At 39.2% G+C, this 22,322-nt stretch overlaps 1 protein-coding gene and 1 long non-coding RNA gene across 5 annotated transcripts; one reads left to right on the top strand and one right to left on the bottom strand.

The window, feature by feature from the left end:
• Window positions 1-55: 55 nt before the first annotated feature.
• On the top strand, window positions 56-22,301 carry LOC100648535 (histone acetyltransferase KAT6B). 4 transcript variants are annotated; one of them, XM_048412163.1, is made up of 6 exons: window positions 56-180; window positions 5,046-5,836; window positions 9,850-10,319; window positions 10,607-12,591; window positions 14,565-14,953; window positions 15,334-22,301. In XM_048412163.1, exons 2-6 carry the CDS (start codon window positions 5,291-5,293, stop codon window positions 19,993-19,995), a joined length of 8,052 nt encoding a protein of 2,683 aa, XP_048268120.1. In that variant the 5' UTR covers window positions 56-180; window positions 5,046-5,290; the 3' UTR covers window positions 19,996-22,301. The 4 variants fall into 4 exon arrangements, with proteins under 4 accessions (XP_048268120.1, XP_048268119.1, XP_048268122.1 ...); XM_048412162.1 differs by lacking the exon at window positions 56-180 and adding an exon at window positions 589-749; XM_048412165.1 differs by lacking the exon at window positions 56-180 and adding an exon at window positions 590-749 and having other exon boundaries at window positions 10,607-10,695.
• On the bottom strand, window positions 988-2,404 carry LOC125386340. Its single transcript, XR_007226393.1, has 2 exons — window positions 2,018-2,404; window positions 988-1,917 (listed from the first exon to the last, which is right to left on the bottom strand). It is a non-coding gene; the product is annotated as an uncharacterized LOC125386340 (long non-coding RNA).
• Window positions 22,302-22,322: the final 21 nt, after the last annotated feature.

Raw genomic sequence — 22,322 nt, 5'->3', positions numbered from 1 at the left:
CCTAAAAAGTGTGTCGCTAATATCTCCAGGTAGATGGCCCAGAAGGGAGCAGGTACGATCCTGGAAGCTCGTTGACAAAGCTTCTGTACAGCGTCATGTAGCAGACGCGCGCGTGTGGTGTTGAGGAACTGATTGGGAATGGTTAAAGTGAGCGCAAAGCAAGCGACGGCCATAGTGAAGGTAGGATATGGAATAGTAGTAGGGAGAAAGAGATAGGATGATATCATACAGATGTATAAATATCTATTAGGTGTAGATATTGGGCTATTTTGAATATTCCGTCATTTTTATTCATCATACTTTATACACCTTGTACTCCCGCGCTTGAAAAGCTTTTATTCGAGATGTAGATCCCATGGGGTACGATGTAGATATACAAAAGTGATGCGCATGTGTGCGCGCGCGGTAGAAAACGGACGAAAAGCGACGCACGTGTGACCGGTAATGAGAGTGTCGAGTCAAAGTGGACGGTTTGATTGGTCGAGGAAAACGTGTGCCGCTACAACTGTTTCGTGATTCCGCCGTAACAGTGAGCGCGGTGTGCGCAGTGCGCTCCCCACCGCGTGCGCGCAGTATGTAACCCCCGCGACCGCCATCTTTGTCAAGTGGGTAACCTTTGTTGATTTGTGTGAAATGTGACGCCGTTGTCGCGAGATAATTGGTGATCGTGATTAAATATCCTGTGTTACGGTATCTAGTGATTCTTGTGCATTTCACGCTGGATTTATACATGGGATTACCTTGATCAGGTAAAAACAATTAGTCTCTCGTTAAATCTTGCAAGAGAACCACGCGAATCATCACCAGACGCATACGGGCCAGCGGGTCGGGCTGCCAGCTTGTGAAAGAGTGAGAGGGAGAGAGAGTGAGTGTGTAATAGAGTGCAAAAGAGAGAGGGAGATAATCTTCTATACGCAGTGTTTCTCCTCGCTTCTTCTTAACATTTTTTCTTACTATGCTCGAACAAGCGGATAATCAAATGCCATCCATTTGCCAGACGTTTATTCAGAAAGCTATACAGTTCGACGTTATGGTTGAAACATCGTTCTTAGGCGCGAAAAATTGTGCGAAACAGTCGAGAGTTGGCCGTGCCTACCCAAGATGGCTGCCCGTCGGGTTTCGAGAAACTTGTGTCCTCGCTGTCTACTTGGACACGTAATTCAATCGTTTCACATTTTTCATCCGCCTATCGCGCACCAAGTATTTCACTCAAAATGATGAAAAACTCGGTGTCGTAGTATCATCTAGAGTAGTTAACAGGCGATAGTTGGTAGCGTTTAGCGGTGGTTTCGTGGGCGACGGCCGTCGCGATTATATTCGCTAGCCATACACAGTGTCTTTCTTACGAGGGATGTGACTTGAACGAATCGTAACGGTTATTCCTGCTTGAGAAACACGAGACGAGTTTCCCGGTTGGCGTGGAAGTTTCCGAGTTGAAATTATAAATTGGCTATCATTGAGATTAAAATGGCTACCGACGGTAACCAGTTGGTGATTATTAGCAAATATATCTTTCGGTCCGAATCATTTTCTCTCCATTCTCTTCACTATTCTTTTTCGTAATTGAAAACTCGTTTGAATCGAACCACACTTTTTATTCTTATTTTATTTTTCAAGCGTGTGGCATTGAGCAAAGATCTGCTCACGGTATGTGTGAGTATTTTTTGTTGAAACAAATACTTAAATGGAAGCGTCTTTGTAGAAAGGAGAATCATCTGTAAAAGCGGGTAACGAGGAGTAAGAAACGCCAAGCCGGCAGTAGTTGAAATCATTCGGTAACCGTCCGTTTTCTCAGTGGCAGCTGCTCTCTCTGTTGCCATCCTCTCTTTTACCTCTCCGTCGGGTGAGAAAGGCCCCAACAAACACAGTCAGCCGGCTTGACTACTGGCCTCCCTTCTTCCTCGTTACTGTCGTGTGCTTAAACGGACGAACGATAAATAAATTAGCTAACAAACGTATTCGTTTACTCGATATTTCGTTTTGGCAATAATAGAACGAGTCAGAAACAACTACATACACCTGTAGAAACGAGCAAGTATAGAACATTGGAGTGTTCCCGAAAAGAGATTTATGCGTATAATACATATACATTGGTTGATTTTCGACGGAAAATTCTGAATGTATAGTGCGTTCATTCGCTTGCCATTCTCTCTCTTCACTCCCTCCTTTCTTCTCTCCCTCCATATGTTCGTTTTCTTATACACTCCTGTTCTTCGTAATTATTGCAAACATACCGATGACTGTCGAATTAATGAAATCGAGTCAAGGCTAATATTTAAAATTTAAGCCCTTGAAAAGGCTAAGCTTTCTGCCGATCACTGTTTTGTCATTCACACTCGTTTCCAACTAGTTTTAGTTTCAACGTGTGCGAGACAATTACATATTTCGCGAAGCTTCATTCAGTGACACGTACGTCAAACAAAGATTAGTCATATAATAGGATTGCGTTTCTCAGTGATTCACGGACAAAGAATGTTAGGTTTATTTAATTTATTGGTCGACACGAATACCTTTCGCCGTTGACGGCCATTGTTTGCCTAATTAACGAATAATAATCATGAAAAAAGACTAATAGTCGAGAAATTAGAATGAAATCGGTAAACGAATCCTACGAAATTTTAGCAAATATATCGTCATATTTCATCACCCTTTCAAATTGTTTTATATCACTTAACTATTATTAAACGTTTGAAAATTCTCTTTTCTGTATATTTTTCACGTGTAGTACGCTTGATCAGAATTATTATTATCAGAACTCTTCGAATTAGAATATTAAGTTTGCCCTTAGAATATTTCCCTTTTCTTTGGAAGAGTATCAATGTTGAGTATCAATTTTTATCGGTTGAAAGAGTTTAATACTTCGATAGTTTCTTTCTAGATCAGCCCTGGGAAATCTGAATTTACATACAATAGTTTACAAAAGTCTGTGAACACTTCTAGAACTTTTTGATGAATTTATTATATGTGTTGTATGAAATGTAAAATATTTGAAATTTCATTGGCATTTTTATGAGAGAATGGATGGTCATGATTATATTATTAAAACTTCAAACAAATCTGAAAATGTACATAACAGCTACAAGATTATTTAGTGCAAATATATATATATATGTATTTCGAAGAGTAAGAAAAGTATTTAAGCATTTAATTCGTTATATTAATAAGCTTCAATATATTGGGTTGACAACTAAGTGATTGCGGATTTTGTTATTAGGTGATATTGACAAAATACGCAATCACTTAGTTGTCAACTCAATACAGTGGCGTCATTTTTATTAGTTATTATTTGTTTTAGTTTCCCAAGTATTATTATATGTCCATGTTATGTTTACTGAATAGATGTTACCCGAGAATATTTTGTAACTTCTATATACATTTTCAGATTGATTTTAACTATAACTAATATGATCATGACCAGTGTAGTTTCATTGCAGTGTTAATACAATTTCAAAATGTTTTATTTGCTAAATACGATATATATGTATATCCATGATAGTTTTCTGTGGTTATTTCCTAAATAGTTTCATGAGCCAATGTATATCCATGTATGCATAATTGACTTAATAAATCACGTGTATCTACAAGTTGTTCAAAATTACGCAATATCAGTACGACCTACAGTCATTTAAAATATTTCTCTCCCTTCCACGTGTACATATACGTACACCTTGTGTTGAGTTTGCTTACGTCGAGGAGAAAGTTTGCCGCTTAGAAGAAAATCGGTCAATCGTTCGTAACGAGATGAAAAATTGAACAGTTTCGAATAGTTTTGAATGATTCTAAACGACTTTTAAATGATGATACGATAGATTCGGTATATCGGGTTTAGAATGTAGCAGAAAAAATGTAGCTTATTTCTTTTTAACTGTTGTTTTATTTCGAGATGATTAGTTCTGTAAAAGAGTACATATGGTTTATATGTGTTTTGTTGTATAAAGCTCAAAGAATTCTCATGAATTTAGTGAGTGAAAACGAAAAACGAGCGGGAAAGATGTGTTCGTTCGGACAGCTTGCAACGATTCAAATTCTAGCTAGTTGATACACATACATATTATAATAGTATATAACCGAATGTCACAATGTACCTGATTAATATGGTGCAGAAAACACGTCATGCGTTATGATTATATTCCGAATATTTATGCATTTGTGGGAAATTTAAAGGCGCGAAAAATGTACATAATATGTAAAATATTCATTAATTATGGGTATTTATATACATTCGTATTTTTAAGCGAATAAAAGAGTAGGACCTAGGCGAACATTTGTTTTGTCTATTAAATATTGTAACGAGTATTATACTTTGGATACTTTATGTACTTTTGTATCTTTAAATTTTTCATACATGCATAGAAATCCGCATTGCTATATATGTATTACTATAGTAGTAAGATTATCAATAATTATTTAATAATATCTAAAATTTCGATAGTAATCAAAATTATAAAAAATAGTAATACACAGTAAGTGAGTAATAGATAGTGAATTTGTTGTTACTGTTTGTTTACTTAATATACACACACTTGAATGATACTAATAGGTAGTAAATTTGCTATCATTACCGATCTACTTAGTGTACTTGATAGTAATTTTACTATTACTATATGTGCAAATAGTGAATGTAATTTATTTCAAATTAGCAAGATTCTAAACAAGAAACATCTGCTGTAACCTATTTTAAATTCATAACAAGATAGCCCTAACTATTAAAATTATGCCTAAACTTCGTTTTAGAGTAGCCCAATTATGTATTTCCGTATCTTTCGATAGAATTAAAGTAGTAAAATTTAAAAATGCCAGTATTAAGTTTTAGAAAATCACACAACCAAAAACTAGAATAGGCTGTCTGTGAACGAAGTCAATATAATTATGATTTCCTAAACTTAAAACAGATTAGAGACTTCAACCAGATTAGTGCTAAAACGAAGTTTAACCAAAATTAATATCAGTAATGTAGTATCACAGTAGCAAGTTAAACCGAGGAAACAAAAAAGAGAGGAAAACGAGAAAGGCTTATTGATTGATTGGCATATTGTGGGTTTTAGGACCAGCATAAGGAGCGTGTGATCTTGACGGATGGAAATGTGAAGCCGCAATAGCCTGTAGAAAACTTGTGCGAGGCAGAGTGAGGCGCAGAATGTGAGTGAGTCGTAAGGACTGGTTGTAAAAACCGACCCGGAGGCGGTCGAGCATTGTTAATTGGGTGTATATAACCTGGCCTGGTACGTGATCGTCGCCGCCGGTGTCGCCGCCGCCGTTTTCGTCGGCAGACGGCCGACGGAGACGAGAAATGGACGAGCCCGAGTCCGCTGACACATGGTCGGCCTGGTTCCTGGACGCGATCCGAAAAATCCGCAGCCAGAAACAGAGGCCGAGTGTCGAGCGGATATGTCATGCTATTCGTCAACACCATAATTATCACGAGGAGGAAATTGCTGAACATCTGGAAGTTGCTGTGAAGCGCGGCGATGTGCTCAAGATCTTTAATAAAGGACAATCCTCGTACAAAGATCCTGGTGGCTTACAGTCGAAACCGCTCAAAGTTGGCAAAGCTTCCGATTTGAGCAAGGTACTGGGTAAGGCTGTTAGAGAATTGGGCGAAAGGGAGGGCTCAAGCCTGAAGAATATCGAGAGATATATCAGACAGAGTCATACGGTCGAAGAAGAAGCTGAGGGCGACTTGAGAACAGCTCTTAGACTATCTGCTAAAAGGGCAGTCGATCGAGGGCTTGTGATCCAGGATGGTAGGCTCTTCCGACAACCGGACAGACCACCTTATCTCAAGAAACATGCGGATACTTCTCATATTACCCAACCGGAGACCCCTGTAGCTAAGGTGAGTCATTTTTTTCATTACTCGTTATTAGAGTACGTATGTTTATGCATTTATGGGAAAGCTAAAAGTATAGAAATGTACAGAATACCAAACCTTTCAAATATCCTAAAGATAAAAAGTGCTGACAGTGCTACAATTGTTTTGTTGCAATCAAGAAATAGTTGGAAATATCTCAGCTTCAAACTTAAAGTATATTTTTTATCTAGCCAAGACATGATTAAGTAAATACAGACTTTTATGAAAATTCATACCTTTATGAACACAACCAAAAGTGGGAGTTAGACAAATTTGCTTCACTTACTAAATATTAAATAATTTAGATATTTTGTTTAGATATTTTATGTACTACTTTTATATTTTGTTAAATATTTTATATATTTTTGTATGTTATATGCATTCGGAACATTTTTGCATATTTACATTTCCCAGAAGTGCATAAATGCGCCTTTAATTTATTAATTTAATTAATTAAGTGTGAAAATAAAGATTTGACAAAATTAAGGATATTTCAAACCGAGTAAATAAAGAAGTTTCAAGTTACTTGAATTAATCTGATGGAGGTTTTAGAGTACATAAAGTATTATACGCGTATGCAACATACTGATTTATACCTACCGCATTTGTAACTGAATTCGTTCAACTTGCGCGCTCTTCCGTACATCCGTTCATTTACGTTATTATCGTATTCTGGTAGAAATATTTTATTACCAGTGTCGAGTTCAAACAATGTTCACGAAAGTTGATTAGACTTTTCCATCAGCTTGTCTTTGCTTGTGTTCAGAAGTCTGTTCAGAAAGTGTAGTTTCATAGAGCCGTGTTAAACGTGGGTATTCGCTTGCTATTCACTTCCATGCAGTGGATAATATAATTCACAACATGCAATCATATGTGAACTGGCAGCCGTAGTGTCAACGTAAACCTATCGTTAATATTCCTACTATATAGCGAGACATGCGTCATGCATTGTTTTAGTGTAAAAAGTAAAATAAAGCAAATAAAATTCCATTCCCGGTTGAATTATATTTTTGGAATACTATATGCTTTGTAGAATTATATTTTGTTATTTCCGTTTTTAGTTAGAAATAATTTGGAATTACTGTTTTTGTAAATATAAAAGAAGCGATTAATTCCTTCTTTCTCTCCTTGTTCCGAATTGAATATAGTTACCATACAAAAAATTATTACGTTCTCTTCAACACGTGACATATTTGTAGCTAATGCAAAGCATTTTCTACGATTAAACTGATCCGCACATGTAGGGTTCCTATACTCATCTATGAAATGACGCTTTAATTTAATTTTATAGTACATACAATCGTAAAACCGCATAAAGAACAATCTAGAAATCTGTCAATGTACCCATCATCCATTAATTCGTATTAAATGTTAGATTAGATTTCGTTGATGTAGTTGGAAAGTTGCGATTCTCTGTCGTAGCCATCTTCAAAAAATCCAAGTTGAGCGAATATTGAATTTGAATTTTCCCGCCGCAATTCCTTGGAAAAGTATCAACAACTTCGTAACATATCGCTTCATTTGTTTCACAATACTTGTTAGTCGATACACAATAAAAATTTAGGTTGAATAGAGCTTTTTTAAGAAAGAGAATACGCTAAGAGCATCATTTTCAAGAAATACGTCATGTATTAGAAATAATATCCTAAATAATAAAGCATGTAGAAGATACAGGAATATAATGGGAAAATACTGGGACGTTTTGTATGACAATACATCAAGAAGAGTATGTTATGCATGATCGCATACGGTTCGTGGCTCACTCAGTTCAGGAGTCAACAAGGGAAATATTACGCTCTCGTTACGGTCCCTCGTGTTCGTAGCTGGGGAGTCACGGCGTGTGCCCACGCCTCAAGATGGTTAGTCGCGGCCTCACGCTAGAGGGGAACTTGAACAGAGGGGCGAGACTCAGGACGATATGCTATCGCGGTCAACTTCCGGTGACTCGTTTGTGTATATCGCCTCTCTTATTGATCCTCCATGCACACGTCTCTCTCTTTCTCTCTCTCTTTCTCATTCACCCCTCTCTTTCCCCTCCTCTATTGCATTCATTTCTCCTCCCTGTTCTCCTACCGACCGCGTTTTATGCGTGTCAGGCCGCAGAGAGCACGGAAAGTTATCCAACGATCACGCCGGCGCGATCCTGACAATCCCTTCCTCCCCGTTGGTTGCTCACTGCCCTTTTATTCCTTGTTCTTCCTTCTCGAATTCTCAAGTGGTTCTTGGTTTCGCTGCCAAGTGTCACTATTTAGTTATTCAGTCCAATGCTGTTCACTGTTGAAACCCTTCATACACCTTTAGTCCTCGTGTATTACATGCTATTGCTACGAGAGAAATAAAATTGAGAAAGAAATATCAATATAATATAACTTATTGGTAAATTCAAATATAAAATTTCTTTTATAAATTCTTCAACTTCACATAGATGATCCTTTTTAACTTTTATAACTCGATGTTTATTTATTGATCGATAATGGAATGGTAATACCTAATTAGTTCCTATGAGCTTTTGTACTAGTATTTCATATCGGACTGTTCAGTAAGTTGGCCGGTATGCTCAGTAATTTATGTTCGGAAACAGAACTTCTTAAGACTCCCTAATGTGCCTGATACACAGACACGGGTGCGCGCGCGTTTCAGAACAAGAGTAGAAAGGGGAGAATCATTAGTTCTAGATACAGTGGCTCATGAAAGTGTTTGGATACTTATCGAATGAAACTTTTGAAATACAAAAATGTTTGGCTTTCGTACTTTTTAAGTTTCGCGTTACCTGATCTGATAAATGTTTCGATGTCTAGCTGCTTTTAAGATGAATATTTCAGGTCAGTAGGTCGATTCCTTATCTGCATAAAAATTATTTGTTATGCTTTATCTCCTATTATTATTCGAAGTAATCAAATATTTTCGGTCAATAAATTATTTGGAAATTATCTATTTCTCAAACAAAATTTTGGTATTCTTTTGGAAAACAATTTTATTTTAAAATAAATTTATTTGTTATTTTATTGGAAGTAATTATTTGATTTTTTAATTCATTATTTTCATTCCAAATAAAATGTATCCAATGATTTGTTAAAAGTTATATTAATTTTCTTTTCAATTGCAACGAGAATAAGATTTAAACATAAAAAATTCCAGAAATATAGCAGGATTAATTTCGGAAAATTTGTAAAGGTAAAAGGTATTCGAGAAATATTCGTCGTATATATGTATGTATGTATGGCTATTACTTGTAGTTTTCGTGGGTATAAGAATCTGTCGATGCATCGACGGAGGATACGTCAAGAAGCCAAGAAGTGCAAGCTTTAGCAATGGATCGTTCAATCCCATAACTATTAGTTATAGCTAGTTCTCTGGTCGCGCAACAGGTCGTTGTTTCGAGACACGGATCCTGATCACGCGTGTCCTGTATGTTGAAGGTATTCTTTGTGTACTCTACTGCTTCGAACCAAACAAAAATGTCAACTAGTTAGAAATGAAAGATACTAAATACAATGAAATGGCAAATTTTAGGTTTCCTTTCTTTTCTGATTGCTAAGAATATACAGGAAATCTTTGTAAAATTAATATATTATACTTTTATCGAAATCGAAACATGATACATGTACACTTTTTTATTTTTTTATATACTTTTATATACTTTCTTATTTTCATTCCTTTAATTATAATCATTTATATACTGTATATTTAAGTATGAATTACACAAGGGTTGGTTACTTTGGCGTTAATTATTTGATTACGAGTGAATAACTCAGTTATTACTATTATCATTCGTATATAAAATATTACTCGTCGTAATATTAAAATATTGAATATATTAAAATGTGTATCTCGATAATTATATCTTTGACTTTCACGAAACTCCGTCAACTTCTCAGCATCTAGCTAAACCTAATAACTTCCATTTATGTTGTATTAAAATCATCCTGTTTATAATATTCCCTTCATAACATAATCATAAAGTGCGTATATTCATATATTATTTGATTTTGTCACAGCTGCCAGCTCCACTACCAATTTGCAAAGAATGCCTTGGTGCGACAATAGCTGGGAACAACAACAACACAAAACGGAATATTACTGAGAAATTGAGCAGGTGTAGCGTGTGTGGTGCAGCTTTGCATAATTCTTGCGCACCACCAGAACTCTCAATCCTTGTTGATAGGGGTATAACGTGGTCTTGTGACGACTGTTCTCCAACGTGTGCTGGGTGCCAGTTGGAAAGGGAATCGCAGAATTACCTAGTAAAATGCGCTGGTTGTGTTAAGTGTTATCATCCTGCCTGTTTGGATCCAGCACTTGATAAAAAGAACAAAACACCATGGAGGTGTCGACATTGTCAAACAGCACATACACCAATATCGAAGGACGATAGTAAAAGGAACAAAACACAGGATGCAGCTAGTTCTCTCGAAGGCACGCCGACTAGCGCGAGGAAGAGACCTAGCAAGTTACGTGAAAGTAGAAAGTAAGCGAAAATTTGATGTAAACCAACTTTAGGATTAATGTTAGTTCTCATTTGTGATGATTTGTCGAGTAAGTTTGATATGTGCGATACAATTTTAATAGATAATATACAACACATTGAAGGAAAATATGAACTAAGCTAGCGGTTCTTAATCTCCTGTTTACCACGAACAGTATAGAACCCTGACATAAGATCAGGGTTCAAAATTAGAATAAAAAGTTAAGACTGAGGGAAAGGGATGACGAGTTATCAATGCGCACGATTTGACCAGATAATATCTGTTTCAGATCGGCAGTATCCAGAAAGAGTTTGGCGATTTCGACTCCGGTGAAGAAAAGCGGCGCAGGAGTGGCACAGGTGGACAGCAGCTCGGACGGTAATGCGGGTGTTGTCTCCCCTCGTCAACCACCTTTGATTTCCTCTCCCTTACCACAACCCCCCACCCCACTCGCAGGCCAGGGTAGGCTACTAGAAGAGAAAAACGATCGGATTTCCAAAGAGAAGCAGAAGTTTTTTAGGCTGAGTGCGTTTAATGCGGACCATAATAAGTTGAAGCGGGTGGGGGGCGGTGAGAAATCGAAATGTTCGCAGGACGTTAGTCCTAGGTTAACTCGGGGTAACGCGAACCAGAAACAACAAACCATGCCCGGTAAAAAGGTAGTACCGCCAATGTCTAGCAGTAGCAGCAGCAGCGGCGCGAGCGATAGCGATTCTTCTGACGACTCCAGTGATTCGACTGATGATGATGACGAAGACGACGCGGAAGAGGAGCAGAGAGCGAAAGGGAATGGGCAGGGGGGAGAAGAAGAGGAAGAGGTAGATGGTAATAGCTCTAGCGCGTCTAGCAATACGTCCACTTCGGATGAGGACGACGACGACGATGACGAAGAGGAGGAGGATGACGACGGCGACGATGGTCACGAAAATCGTCGTGCTGTCGTCGTCGGCACTGGCGATAGTGGTGGTGGTGGTGGTGTTACCGGTAGCGGTGCCGGTAACTCTCCTAAACCAAGAGGTCCGTTCTCTTGTGATCTAAACGAGGACAAGCCTTGGGGTTTCGCTGCGGCCGCGGCTAAACTCAATATGGAATCGCCTTTTTTTAGTAACATTACTAATACCTTTGGTGCGCCGTTACCTAAGCTCAATGTAAGCAGCACACCGACATTCGGTTTACATATACAACCAGCCGTTAATACGTTCGACGGGAAGAAGAAACAAAAGAACGATCGGAACGGTGCTGGTATAGCGAGCAGCTTTGCCAATACGGATAATACCAGTAAGGTTAAACCTGGTAGTGGTCAATTGAAAGGCCTTTTCGATGGATTGAGTCACTTTTTTTCAGTACCTACTAGCAGCAGAGTAAGATCTAGCGCGTTGACGCCTAATTACGCGCCAGATAGAAGAAAGCGGCCTAACGTAGACGACAGTGATAACAGAGCGAGCAAAGTTGTGAAAGGGATGCAGAGTAATAAACGTGAAAACGCGTCGTCCGGTCTAGGCAAATCGAAAGAAAAAAAGAAAATGGAGGCAGACTACGATGTAGCGAAAGTACCTCGCCCTGGAATTTTTACACCTTCCGACGAAACGTTATTTAGTTCCCTTAATGAAAAACTACCAAAAATGACACCGTCAAATTTAGTTAAAACTGCGGTTAATAGTAAAAGACACGAGCACGAAAGGAGAAAACTGATGAAAGATGATGCGCCGTTAGTGAAGTGTGCAGCGGGCGCGTCGTCACCGTCGTTGCCATTGCCGTTATTATCATCGTTATCGTCGTCGTCATCGTCGTCGTCGTCGTCGTCATCGTCATCTTCGTCGTCGTCGTCGTCGTCGTCATCGTCGTCGTCGTCGTCATCGTCGTCGTCGTCGTCGTCGTCGTCGTCGTCGTCGTCCTCATCATCATCATCGACGACGGCGGCGTCGTCGTCGTTTCCGTTACCGTTACCGTTATCGTCACCCTTATCGTTACCGTTACCGTTGCCATCATCATCATCATCACCGTCTTCGTTACCGGTGTCGTCGCTGTCGTCATCGTCGTCGACGTCAATGCCGACATCGATTCTTAGACCCGATCAGTCCTCGCGAAAGAAAAACACACTCGTGGAAGGGAGCCAATCACGCCACCCTGTGCCCGCTGTTTCGAAGTCCGGCCTGAGTTCTGATTCCGTGAAATCAAATCCCAGCCTAAAGTCCAATCCACGAGCCTGTACTAGCGCCACCACCACCAACACCACCACGACACCCCGCGCGACACCCTGCTCCACCAGGAAGGGTAAGAATCTACCCCACCCGTTCACGAGTCCTAACCTCGATGATGCACCCAAGTCGCAAAGAAGAATTCCCTCTAATCTAATCCTCGCTCACCACCACGTGGATGTGTTGGCGGTGTGGTGTGGTATGATGTATGTGTTCATGTACGTCTGACGTAATCTGTTTCAAGATAACATGATTGTTCTCCACTAACGGCCAACAACTTGTTTTTCGTCGTTGAATTCATGAAATTTCATCGATAATTATATCGTAAAATGTATCGTATGATCGAGAATTAAATATTTATCTGTATGTAATAAGAACAATCAGGTTCCTTGATAGGACGTGTTTATTGCTTATTATGTGGTGTGAAACTTATGGAAATCTGAGTTTTCTACTTGCAGAAACATCTGTCATATAGAATGCGAACGAATGCATTCATTTCTCTTTCATAATTTTCAGATCAAATTTGTAAGCTATATGGATGATATTTCCATTCGTTTTGCACTACGGAAGACTCTTACATGGTTATTGCATGTTACTAATAACGTTATTTGGCTCTGGCATACACTCTCTTTTTTTTTTTCATATACCATATAGTTATCGAATACATAATTAATGCACGTAGTTCGTAAATAAACGCACTCGACTATGGGACTGTTCACGTGATAATTTCGCTGCTGCACAATTTTTTTTCGTTTAACTTCTCACTACTTCTAACTTGATTAATTCTTTACAGTTGTACAGTCGACGATACTTGTACAAAGATTTAGCCAGATATATAAAATAGAGTATAAACGTTTCTTATTCGTCGCCGTTTTTCTATTAAATTGCCATTGTTGTTTTACAAAGGACAAGTATTGAAATATTGAATTATTCTATTGAGGAATTTAGAATAGTTGACCTGTGATTACTTCAAATATGAAATAAGTACGAAGCTTCAACGGATATCAGAAAAGTTTTTCTAATCCTTCGGGATTTTATATCGGGATTCTATATACGATCAAAGATTGACAAAAGAAAAAGGAAAAGGAGAAAGTATTAGGGAAGAAAAGATAAAGTGACCAATACCGATCAGTTTACAGTTTTACAGGACGAAGAAATACGACGCTAGGTGGCATATCTCAAACAGTTGCCTGGTATTAATAATATCGGAGTCTACCTGCTGCTGCTGACATTTAGCAGGCTCTATTGTCGTAACTCGCCGTCTTCCACCGTAAAGAGAAATATAAAAAATGTATACGTTTTACGAGTAAAGTAAAAAAAGCAAAAGAAAGGAAAGACAGAAAAGCTAAAACGAGAAGTAAAAAGAGAAACGGAAAGAAAGGAACGAGAGGAAAACAAATCCGCTTTTGCCATTGAAGAGCCAACTTGATACTCTGCCAACACATCCCACGAAAACCACCTACCCCATAGCTTTGCTTTGGATACTACTCACAATATTAACAGCTAATTATTGTTGTCGCACTCGATATTATCGAAGATTGTCAATGCACAAGTTAATATTTATGCTTTGCGACTACAATATCCGCTTCTCTAGTGGACAGATTCTTTTTGTTCCTCTTCTTTTCTTTTTTCACGCATCGAATAGAATTATATTTTCATTTCAAATGCATTCTTTAATAGCGTACACTTCCATATCAATAAATTATCATAACATTCCCGTGGATTTTTTTTGTTTGTCTATTTGCCTTTTTTCAAAAAGTTTTTCACTGTTGGTACCGTATCAAAGCCCTAGTATATGTCGTTTGTGGTACAACGAAAGATTTGTCTGCATTGCAAGTTATCCTTCAGGATTAGTGTTTCTTTTGTGGTAAACAAGTAAGAGAAATCGGACAAATCGACATGGATTCAAATTCAATGGATTAATTGTTACAGCGGATTATAAAGGAATTTCTTTTCCTTGTCCTGTTCACTGCAAAACAGAAAAAAATAAAAGTAGCGAATAAGCACATAAGAACATAAAGAAAACCAATTTGTTATATTTGTTTACAGAGGAACCTGTTCTACCTCAGACCTTGCCACCTGGTGTCACGCAAAAGGATGTTGACCTATTTAAGGAAGCACGGGACAGAGCGGCTCGTTTAACCGCCGTGAATGGTGACGGCGAGGAAGCCGCGACTGTGAATAATTCAGCAAGTACAAGTACAGGAAGTGGTATTAGGAATCCGGCGGCCATAGTTTTTGGTCGATACGAAGTAGAAACGTGGTATTCCAGTCCGTTTCCCCAGGAATACGCAAGACTACCAAAATTATTCTTTTGTGAATTTTGTTTAAAGTATACGAAAAGTCGGGCTGTACTTGATAGACACATGGACAAATGTCAATGGAGGCACCCTCCGGCTACCGAGATCTATAGGTGTAACGGCTTGTCTGTCTTCGAGGTACGGTTTTTCGAGTACAAAACTTTTTCTTTTGTCTTTAAGCCTTTGACAGCGCAATAAAATAAAGTTCCGAGAAATTACGGAATGATTTGCCTCTGTGAAAGGATTAATACACAAATAATACTCTATGTGATATATCTCATAGACTTCAGATGTTCATGTATTTTTGGGAAATTTAAGTTTGCGAAAATCTATCGAATACATACAATATGTGAAAATGTAGAGTAATTATTATAATACTTAGTAGACGAAAGAAATTTTTATTTTGATTTCATTAATTAATTACTCATTTAATTATGTTCATAAAAATATAAAATTACTTAAATATCCGCAATCTACTCATAAATTAGACAATGAGAATTTTGATTCTTATGTTTCAGATCGATGGTAACGTGAACAAGATATACTGTCAAAATTTGTGTCTGCTAGCGAAATTGTTTTTGGACCATAAAACGCTCTACTACGACGTAGAACCATTTTTATTTTATGCGGTAACGAAAAACGACAAGTATGGTTGTCATTTGATTGGTTATTTCAGCAAAGAGAAACATTGTCCCGCGCAGAGATATAATGTATCGTGTATCATGACTTTGCCGCAATATCAAAGACAAGGATTTGGTAGGTTCTTGATCGAATTTAGTTATCTTCTCTCCAAAGTGGAGGGCATTCCCGGTACACCAGAGAAACCTCTTTCTGATCTCGGCCGGGTGTCGTACCACTCGTTCTGGAAAAGTGTTGTACTCGAATATCTTGACGCTCATAGAGATTCTACGGATATCAAGTTGGGAGATATAACGAAAGAAACTGGTGTGTCAGCTCATGATATCGCAACTGCTATGCAACTGCTGGGATTTATTAGATCGGTTCATTTACCCGGTGAAGGGAATTCTAAAGTGGCCGTGGTAGTTGATTGGGCTAAAGTGGATGCTCATATGGTAAAGATACGAAAAAGTTCTCGTATCAAATTAGATCCTGATTGTCTCAGATGGATACCATTGCTCACGCAGATTCCTAATCCATATCAAAGTCCGGAAGAAAGTGGCGACACTAGCTCCGAATCATCTCCCGTAGTGGAACCGAAACACGTACCGGCGATTGTTGAAAAAATTCAAAAGGTTAAGATCAAAAAGAAACCAAGGGGTAGAAGGTTGGGACAAAGAAGATCTTTACCGTTCAAACAGAAGGCTGCCCAAAAGTCATCCTTACAGAAGGATTCTATTTCCAAAGACACGAAAGAGTTGAGGGAGACAAAAGCAATAAAAGAGAAGGAAGCAAAGGAGACAAATGAAGCGAAGGACACAAAAGAAACAAAGGAGTTAGAGAAAAGGAGTCGAAACGTAGTTGCTGCGTCGGCAGAAAATGCTAAAGAATCGATGGAAGTAGAACCGAAGAGCGTCACGACAACGTCGAGGAATTCTCGTGCGGTGACTGCTTCAAAAAACGCGAATTCTACAAATCCAACGACTTCATCTACGTCAACGACGACGACGACGACGACGTCAACTACTACGGTAACAACCACCACAACGACAATGTCTAGACGAAGAATTAGAACACCGAAAACATCTGTAACTGGTGTCTCGGTAGCGATTACGACGACAACGTCGTCGTCATCGACGACTCCTCTGCGAAAACGAAAACATTCCGAAAAGACTGAAGCAGAAGAAAAGGAGGAAAGGTCTGAGGTTAGTTCCAGAAAAAGAACTCGGGAATCTCTACGCGAGAAAGAGAAAGATAAGGAACGAGAAAGAGACAAAGAGAAACCGAAAGAACGTGATAAGCCGAAAGAAAGGGACAATTATTTGAAAGATAAGGATAAAGATAATATAAACGAAGTGGAGAAATCATCTTCTAAAGCGACAGAATCGTCTCCGTCGTCGGTAGTGCAGAAACCTACGAAGAAGCAGTGCAAGGTAGATGATATCTTGTTAAAAGTGACCAGTCGACAAACAAAGCACTTGCAAACGAAACAAGGGAAAGAAAAGAAAAATTTGGAGCAGAACCAATGCAACGGAAAAGAAGAGGCGAAGGATGTTAAAACCTTGCCAGTATCGAGACGAGGAAGAGCAAAAGCCGAGAAGGAAGCTTTAAAGATGCCACAATTAAAACCTGAAACTCCTACGAAGGATCGACCCGAAACTCCTGTGATACTCCCTCCATCATTGTCTCCGTTGCCGTGCTCTGAAGAGACTGGCTCTTTTATAACTAGTCAGCAACAGTCGTGTCCGGTTACGGAGCAACTACTGGCAACACCTGCTGAGAAAGAAACTAATAACGCGATAGAAACGACTAAGAGCAACGAGAGCACTATGGAAGACGTTGATAATGCCAATGGTAGTAGCGCTGGCGATATCTGTGAATCAACCGTTCTTCCAGAAGCAGAAGCGACTATATCTGCTAGTCCAGGAGAGTATGAGGGAGGAGACGAGGATGAGGGCGAAGAAGAAGTACCTGCACCGAAATCGAAACCTGTGACGCATATAAAAAGCGATTCAAACGAACGAACTGAGAAGGCAGAAGAGAATGAACCAGAAAAGAAACTCGAAGATGATTCCTCCGTTCCTTTTTTGCAAAATCCGATATCGGAATCGAAATTACGTATTCTGCAAGAAGATACACAAAGATCGGAATGTGAAGCTGAGGAAGATTTGGATAAGGGCGAGGCTGAAGGAGAGGACGAAGGCGGTCACGAATGCCAAGGTGATGGCGAAACATTAATGGAAACAGGAGAGAGGAAAGAAGAAGAAAATAAAATTATGAAAGGTGAATCCGACAAAGCTTCGGAGACTGAGAAAGCAATTTGTAGTTTGGAAACGTCTAAATTGGTACCTGACCTTCTTTCGCCTAAGGAAGAAGAAATCGAGAAATTGAAAGCTGTTAATCAAGATGTAGGTAGCTATAGAGAAGGTGATGGAATTTCCGATCGATTAATGTTAAAGAGTTCGAAAGAGGAGTTGACGAGGCCAAAGATAGAAACTTCTCCCGCAACGCCCACGGAAAGAAAGGAATCATCCTCTGCTGTTTCGAATATCGCATCGCCTGAAACAGGGCCGCTCACGCCGCAAGAGAAAGTTTTGGCCGTTATCGAGCAGCAAGAAACCACTATTCATCTTCAAACACACTCTGAAGAATTAAAACAAAATTCGCCCGAGAGTGGCAAGACAACGCCTCATTTGGACAATCCTGGTTCGGTGAAACGAACACCCCCTTCGCAACCAGATTTGCCGTCTATGGGAGTTTACACTCCTGATTCGACCACAAATTCGGTGCATTCGTTACATTACGGTCAATGTGATTTGGACGTCAGCCAGTTAGGACTGGAGTCCCCCACGTCGATTGCTAGCGATCTCGCGTCACAGAATAGCGTAGAAAGACCACCAAGTGCATTGCCATCGATGCCAGCGTCTGTTTCCGTTCCAATTTCGGTATCCATGCAAATAACTACGCCGGTTACGTCTGCCGCCGTAAATATCTCGCCGCAAGTACAGTACGCCGATTGTTCGATGCCCCAGCATGCTCCATCGACGCACGTTAATATCCATCCGATGCACCAGCCACATACACCGCAGCCTCTTCAGCAGCCACGTACACCTCAGTCGCACACACCTCAAAATATACAAACGCAAAGTCCTCAGCCTCTTCCACAGAGCCATACGCCACAACCGTTACCTCAATCTCACACACCACAGCCTCTTCCTCAATCTCATACGCCACAAAGTATTCCGACGCAGAGTCCTCAGCCAATGCGACAAAGTCATACGCCGCAACCTTTGCCACCGTCTCACACGCCTCAACCGATGCAATTGTCTCTGGCCCAACAAACGCAGAATCAAAGCATGACGCATGGTCAGTCTCAACAACAGTCTCAACAGCAGTCTGCACATCAACAGCAACAACAGCAGCAATCGCAGACGCAATCTCATAGTAACAAAAGAGCCAGTGGTTCGCAAACGACCCATAGGTCGAGATCGACACAGCAAAGTAGCAGATCGCATCGAACCACGCCTCCTACGTCGCATGCTCAAGCCTCATCTCAAGGACACACGACCTCTCATACGAGTCATACGAGTTCCCACACAAGCCATACGACGATAGCGCATACGACGCACGTACCACCGCAGTATCAGCAGTCTTCGTCGATGAGCGTACCACCCGTTCCTCATCCGCATTCCCACACACACGCTGCTCATTCGCACAATATGGCTGTTATCTCGCAAGGGAACTATATGGCTGTCGCTTCGCAGACCTTCCCAACTCAGAACACGTACGTGATTCAACATCGAAGCAGCAGATCTGGTGCACCCACACCATGCACCACAGCGACAAATTTTTACATTCAGACGAGCGCTATGCCGCCGCATTCGCACACACCGGCACCCTCTTTGTCAGCTTCTGGAAATCACCAAACCACGAATTCGTGCAGTCTAGCAAAATTACAACAACTAACGAATGGATTGGAGATGATACCTCCAACACCTCCACCTGCGATGAATTTAACGCCACCACCTCCTATACCGCACACTATGACACCGCCACAAACATCGAGGCAATTACCGACGCCGCCTCAAGTACCCCTTGGTTACGCGAAAAATTATTATAACGTCAATACGGTTCCGCCTTCTACTCCTGGACCACCCAGTAGATCGACCTCGAGGTCATCAGCGAATGCAAACATGGCGTCCCTGACTCAGCCGTATCCAAGCGAAAGCTTATATCGTCAGACTCTCGATCCTGGAAGTACCTGTCCTCAAATGCAGAGCGCCGCCAGTCGGGTCAGTCCCAACGTGGCGATAAACACGAATCTCATGGCCCAGTATGGTTATCGAGTGGCACAACCTGCTACCGGCTACATGAATCAAGCGGCTCAACTCGGTGGTTTCATGAATCAAGCTAGCCAGTTACCTGTCGGAGTCGTTAATGTACCTGCACCGTATCCTCAGGATCCTCATCAACAAAATCCAGCGGCGGTGTATACGACGTACCACGGTTACATAAATGGCGGTCTTATGCAGCCTCTGAATAGTTCGATGAGGCCACGTTAGCCCCACTTATCTAAGCGCACATTCTCTCAATTACAATAACACGAGACCGCAAAAAATGGACTAACAATGATTGCTTCATTTTGGACAAGTTAATGCTCTCTTCTATACGGACTCTGACAACTTTAAAAAACATGTTACCTATCGAGAGACTTTTTATCTCCTTGCATTCGCTTCCACAGACACTCTCTGGACGTGCATATTGTTTTTTTTACCTTTCTCACACCAATATTTTATTATTTTTTAACGTACGACCACTAACGTATGATTTTTCTTTTATATTGTGACTATTTCACTTTTTAATACACGTTTTAGCATTTTTCTTCTTCTACTGTTACTGTTAACACGTAGTCGGGTGCACGCGCTTATATAAAATCCATCAGTCGTCAAACGCTATAAAAAAAAAGGATTGTAAATTTAAGACCCAGAAATATTAAAGAGTTAACGGAAGCGCTTGCATCGTAAAGATTAAAGAGCTCGTATTAAACGGATTCTTAACTTGTTTTGAAATGCATAAATGAATAAAACCGAGTGTGAATATGCGAATGCGCGCGCGCGGAAAAGAGAGCAGAACATATGTGTATGTACGAATTATAATCATAGTATGGAATAGTACACTACGAAACTTGGATTCGTGTCTTGTGCATTTAAATGCGATTCTATTCTACCTTGAATGTGATCTGTCGATCAGTGAATATACATATATATATACACATATATACATATATATGTGTGTGTGCACGCGCGCGCGTATCATTTAGGCAAACATGCATGTATGTATATACTGTTTATGGCTCAGTCCACAATCGACAAAACGAATACACCTATTTTTAGTAGGGCATTCCCATCCGAAATTGCAACGGTGTTACGTTTTGTGTATAAATAGTGTATATATATATATTATACATATATACATATATGTGTGTATATATATGTACTACACATAACATTTGCAAAGAATATTCTGTTTGATATTATCAATTGTTAAACGTTGTTATTTACTTTTTCTTCGAGGCACGCTGTACTTTACTGTATCATAAAAATAATTGTACTACTATTATAATAATTATAATTGTATTATTGCAAATTAATTATTACGATCGCCAACTCGTTCATTACCATTGATCGGTAATCTTCCTTTATCGTCAATGTGAACATAGTGTTTCTCATTAATGATTCTTTATAAGATATCATTCTTGCCGTCGTCAATTGTCTTCGTCGTTGTTATATTTCTTATTACTATTGCTGCTATGATTACTATTATTACAGTTATTACCATTGTCATCGTCATTCTTGTCATTATCGTTATGGTCATGATTATGATGTCATGATTATGCTCGTCACAATTGTCATCGTTATCATCATCATCATCATCATCATCATCATTATCATTATTATTATTATTATTATTATTATTATTATTATTATTATTATTATTATTATTATTATTATTATTATTATTATTATTATTGTTATCATTATAATTGCTATTCTGCCATTGTCATCATCATCATCATCATCATCATCATCATCATCATCATCATCATCATCATCATCATCATCATCATCATTATCGTCGCCGTCATCGTCATCATCATCATCATCATCATCATCATCTTCTTCTTCTTCTTCTTCTTCATCACCATCACCATCACCATCATCATTATCATTATCATCAACAACAATAACAACAATAACAACAGCGTTATCGTCATTTTCATCCCACGTCAATACGAATATCATTTTATTCAAACCCTATGCTCCTTAATTACGTGCACAGCTACAGGAAGAAATACGCGCAAGTGTGCGCGCATACACACACACGTATATTCATTCTTAATTCTCTACTGTATGTAATATTTTTATTTTCTATTATTGAACGAGAGGGCACATACTAGTTTCGGAAAGAATGATACATGCGTAAAAATGCTCTTCCACGGAGCGTCGCAAAAATTATGCTGAAATTATTTTTTGTATCAAATTATAAGAGGAGGCGAGATGTTAATTCGTTCGACCTCTATATGGGAAATGTAAAATGGTGCTCGTTCATGTACGTTCAATTGTAATTTCCCTCTTGTCCACGACGCTTCGGGGAATGGTCGCGAACAAATAATATATTTATAGTATATTACGAATTTAATTTTTTCAGACGAGACTATAAAAGCGAGAGGCAAGGGAATTTGCCTAGTTTTTAGCATAATTCTTGAACGATAAAAAAGATCATTGATAGTGTATAAATACATCAATATTTATTGTACATAGAGTTAAAAAAAAAAACTACTAACAAATAAAAAGGAATCAAAAATAAAGGCTTCACGATGATATTTTGT

This window comes from Bombus terrestris, chromosome 14 (assembly GCF_910591885.1).
Source record: "Bombus terrestris chromosome 14, iyBomTerr1.2, whole genome shotgun sequence".
NCBI lineage: Eukaryota > Metazoa > Arthropoda > Insecta > Hymenoptera > Apidae > Bombus > Bombus terrestris.
The sequence above is the reverse complement of the archived record's forward strand: the minus strand, read 5'-3'. Positions and strand labels throughout refer to the sequence as shown.

Bases quoted from the DNA above. Each gene is read 5' to 3' on its own strand.
- LOC100648535 (XM_048412163.1), top strand. From the start codon at position 5,291: ATGGACGAGCCCGAGTCCGCTGACACATGGTCGGCCTGGTTCCTGGAC. The intron at 12,592-14,564 runs GTAAGAATCTAC...ATTTGTTTACAG, and splicing joins ACCCTGCTCCACCAGGAAGG to AGGAACCTGTTCTACCTCAG. The intron at 14,954-15,333 runs GTACGGTTTTTC...CTTATGTTTCAG, and splicing joins ACGGCTTGTCTGTCTTCGAG to ATCGATGGTAACGTGAACAA.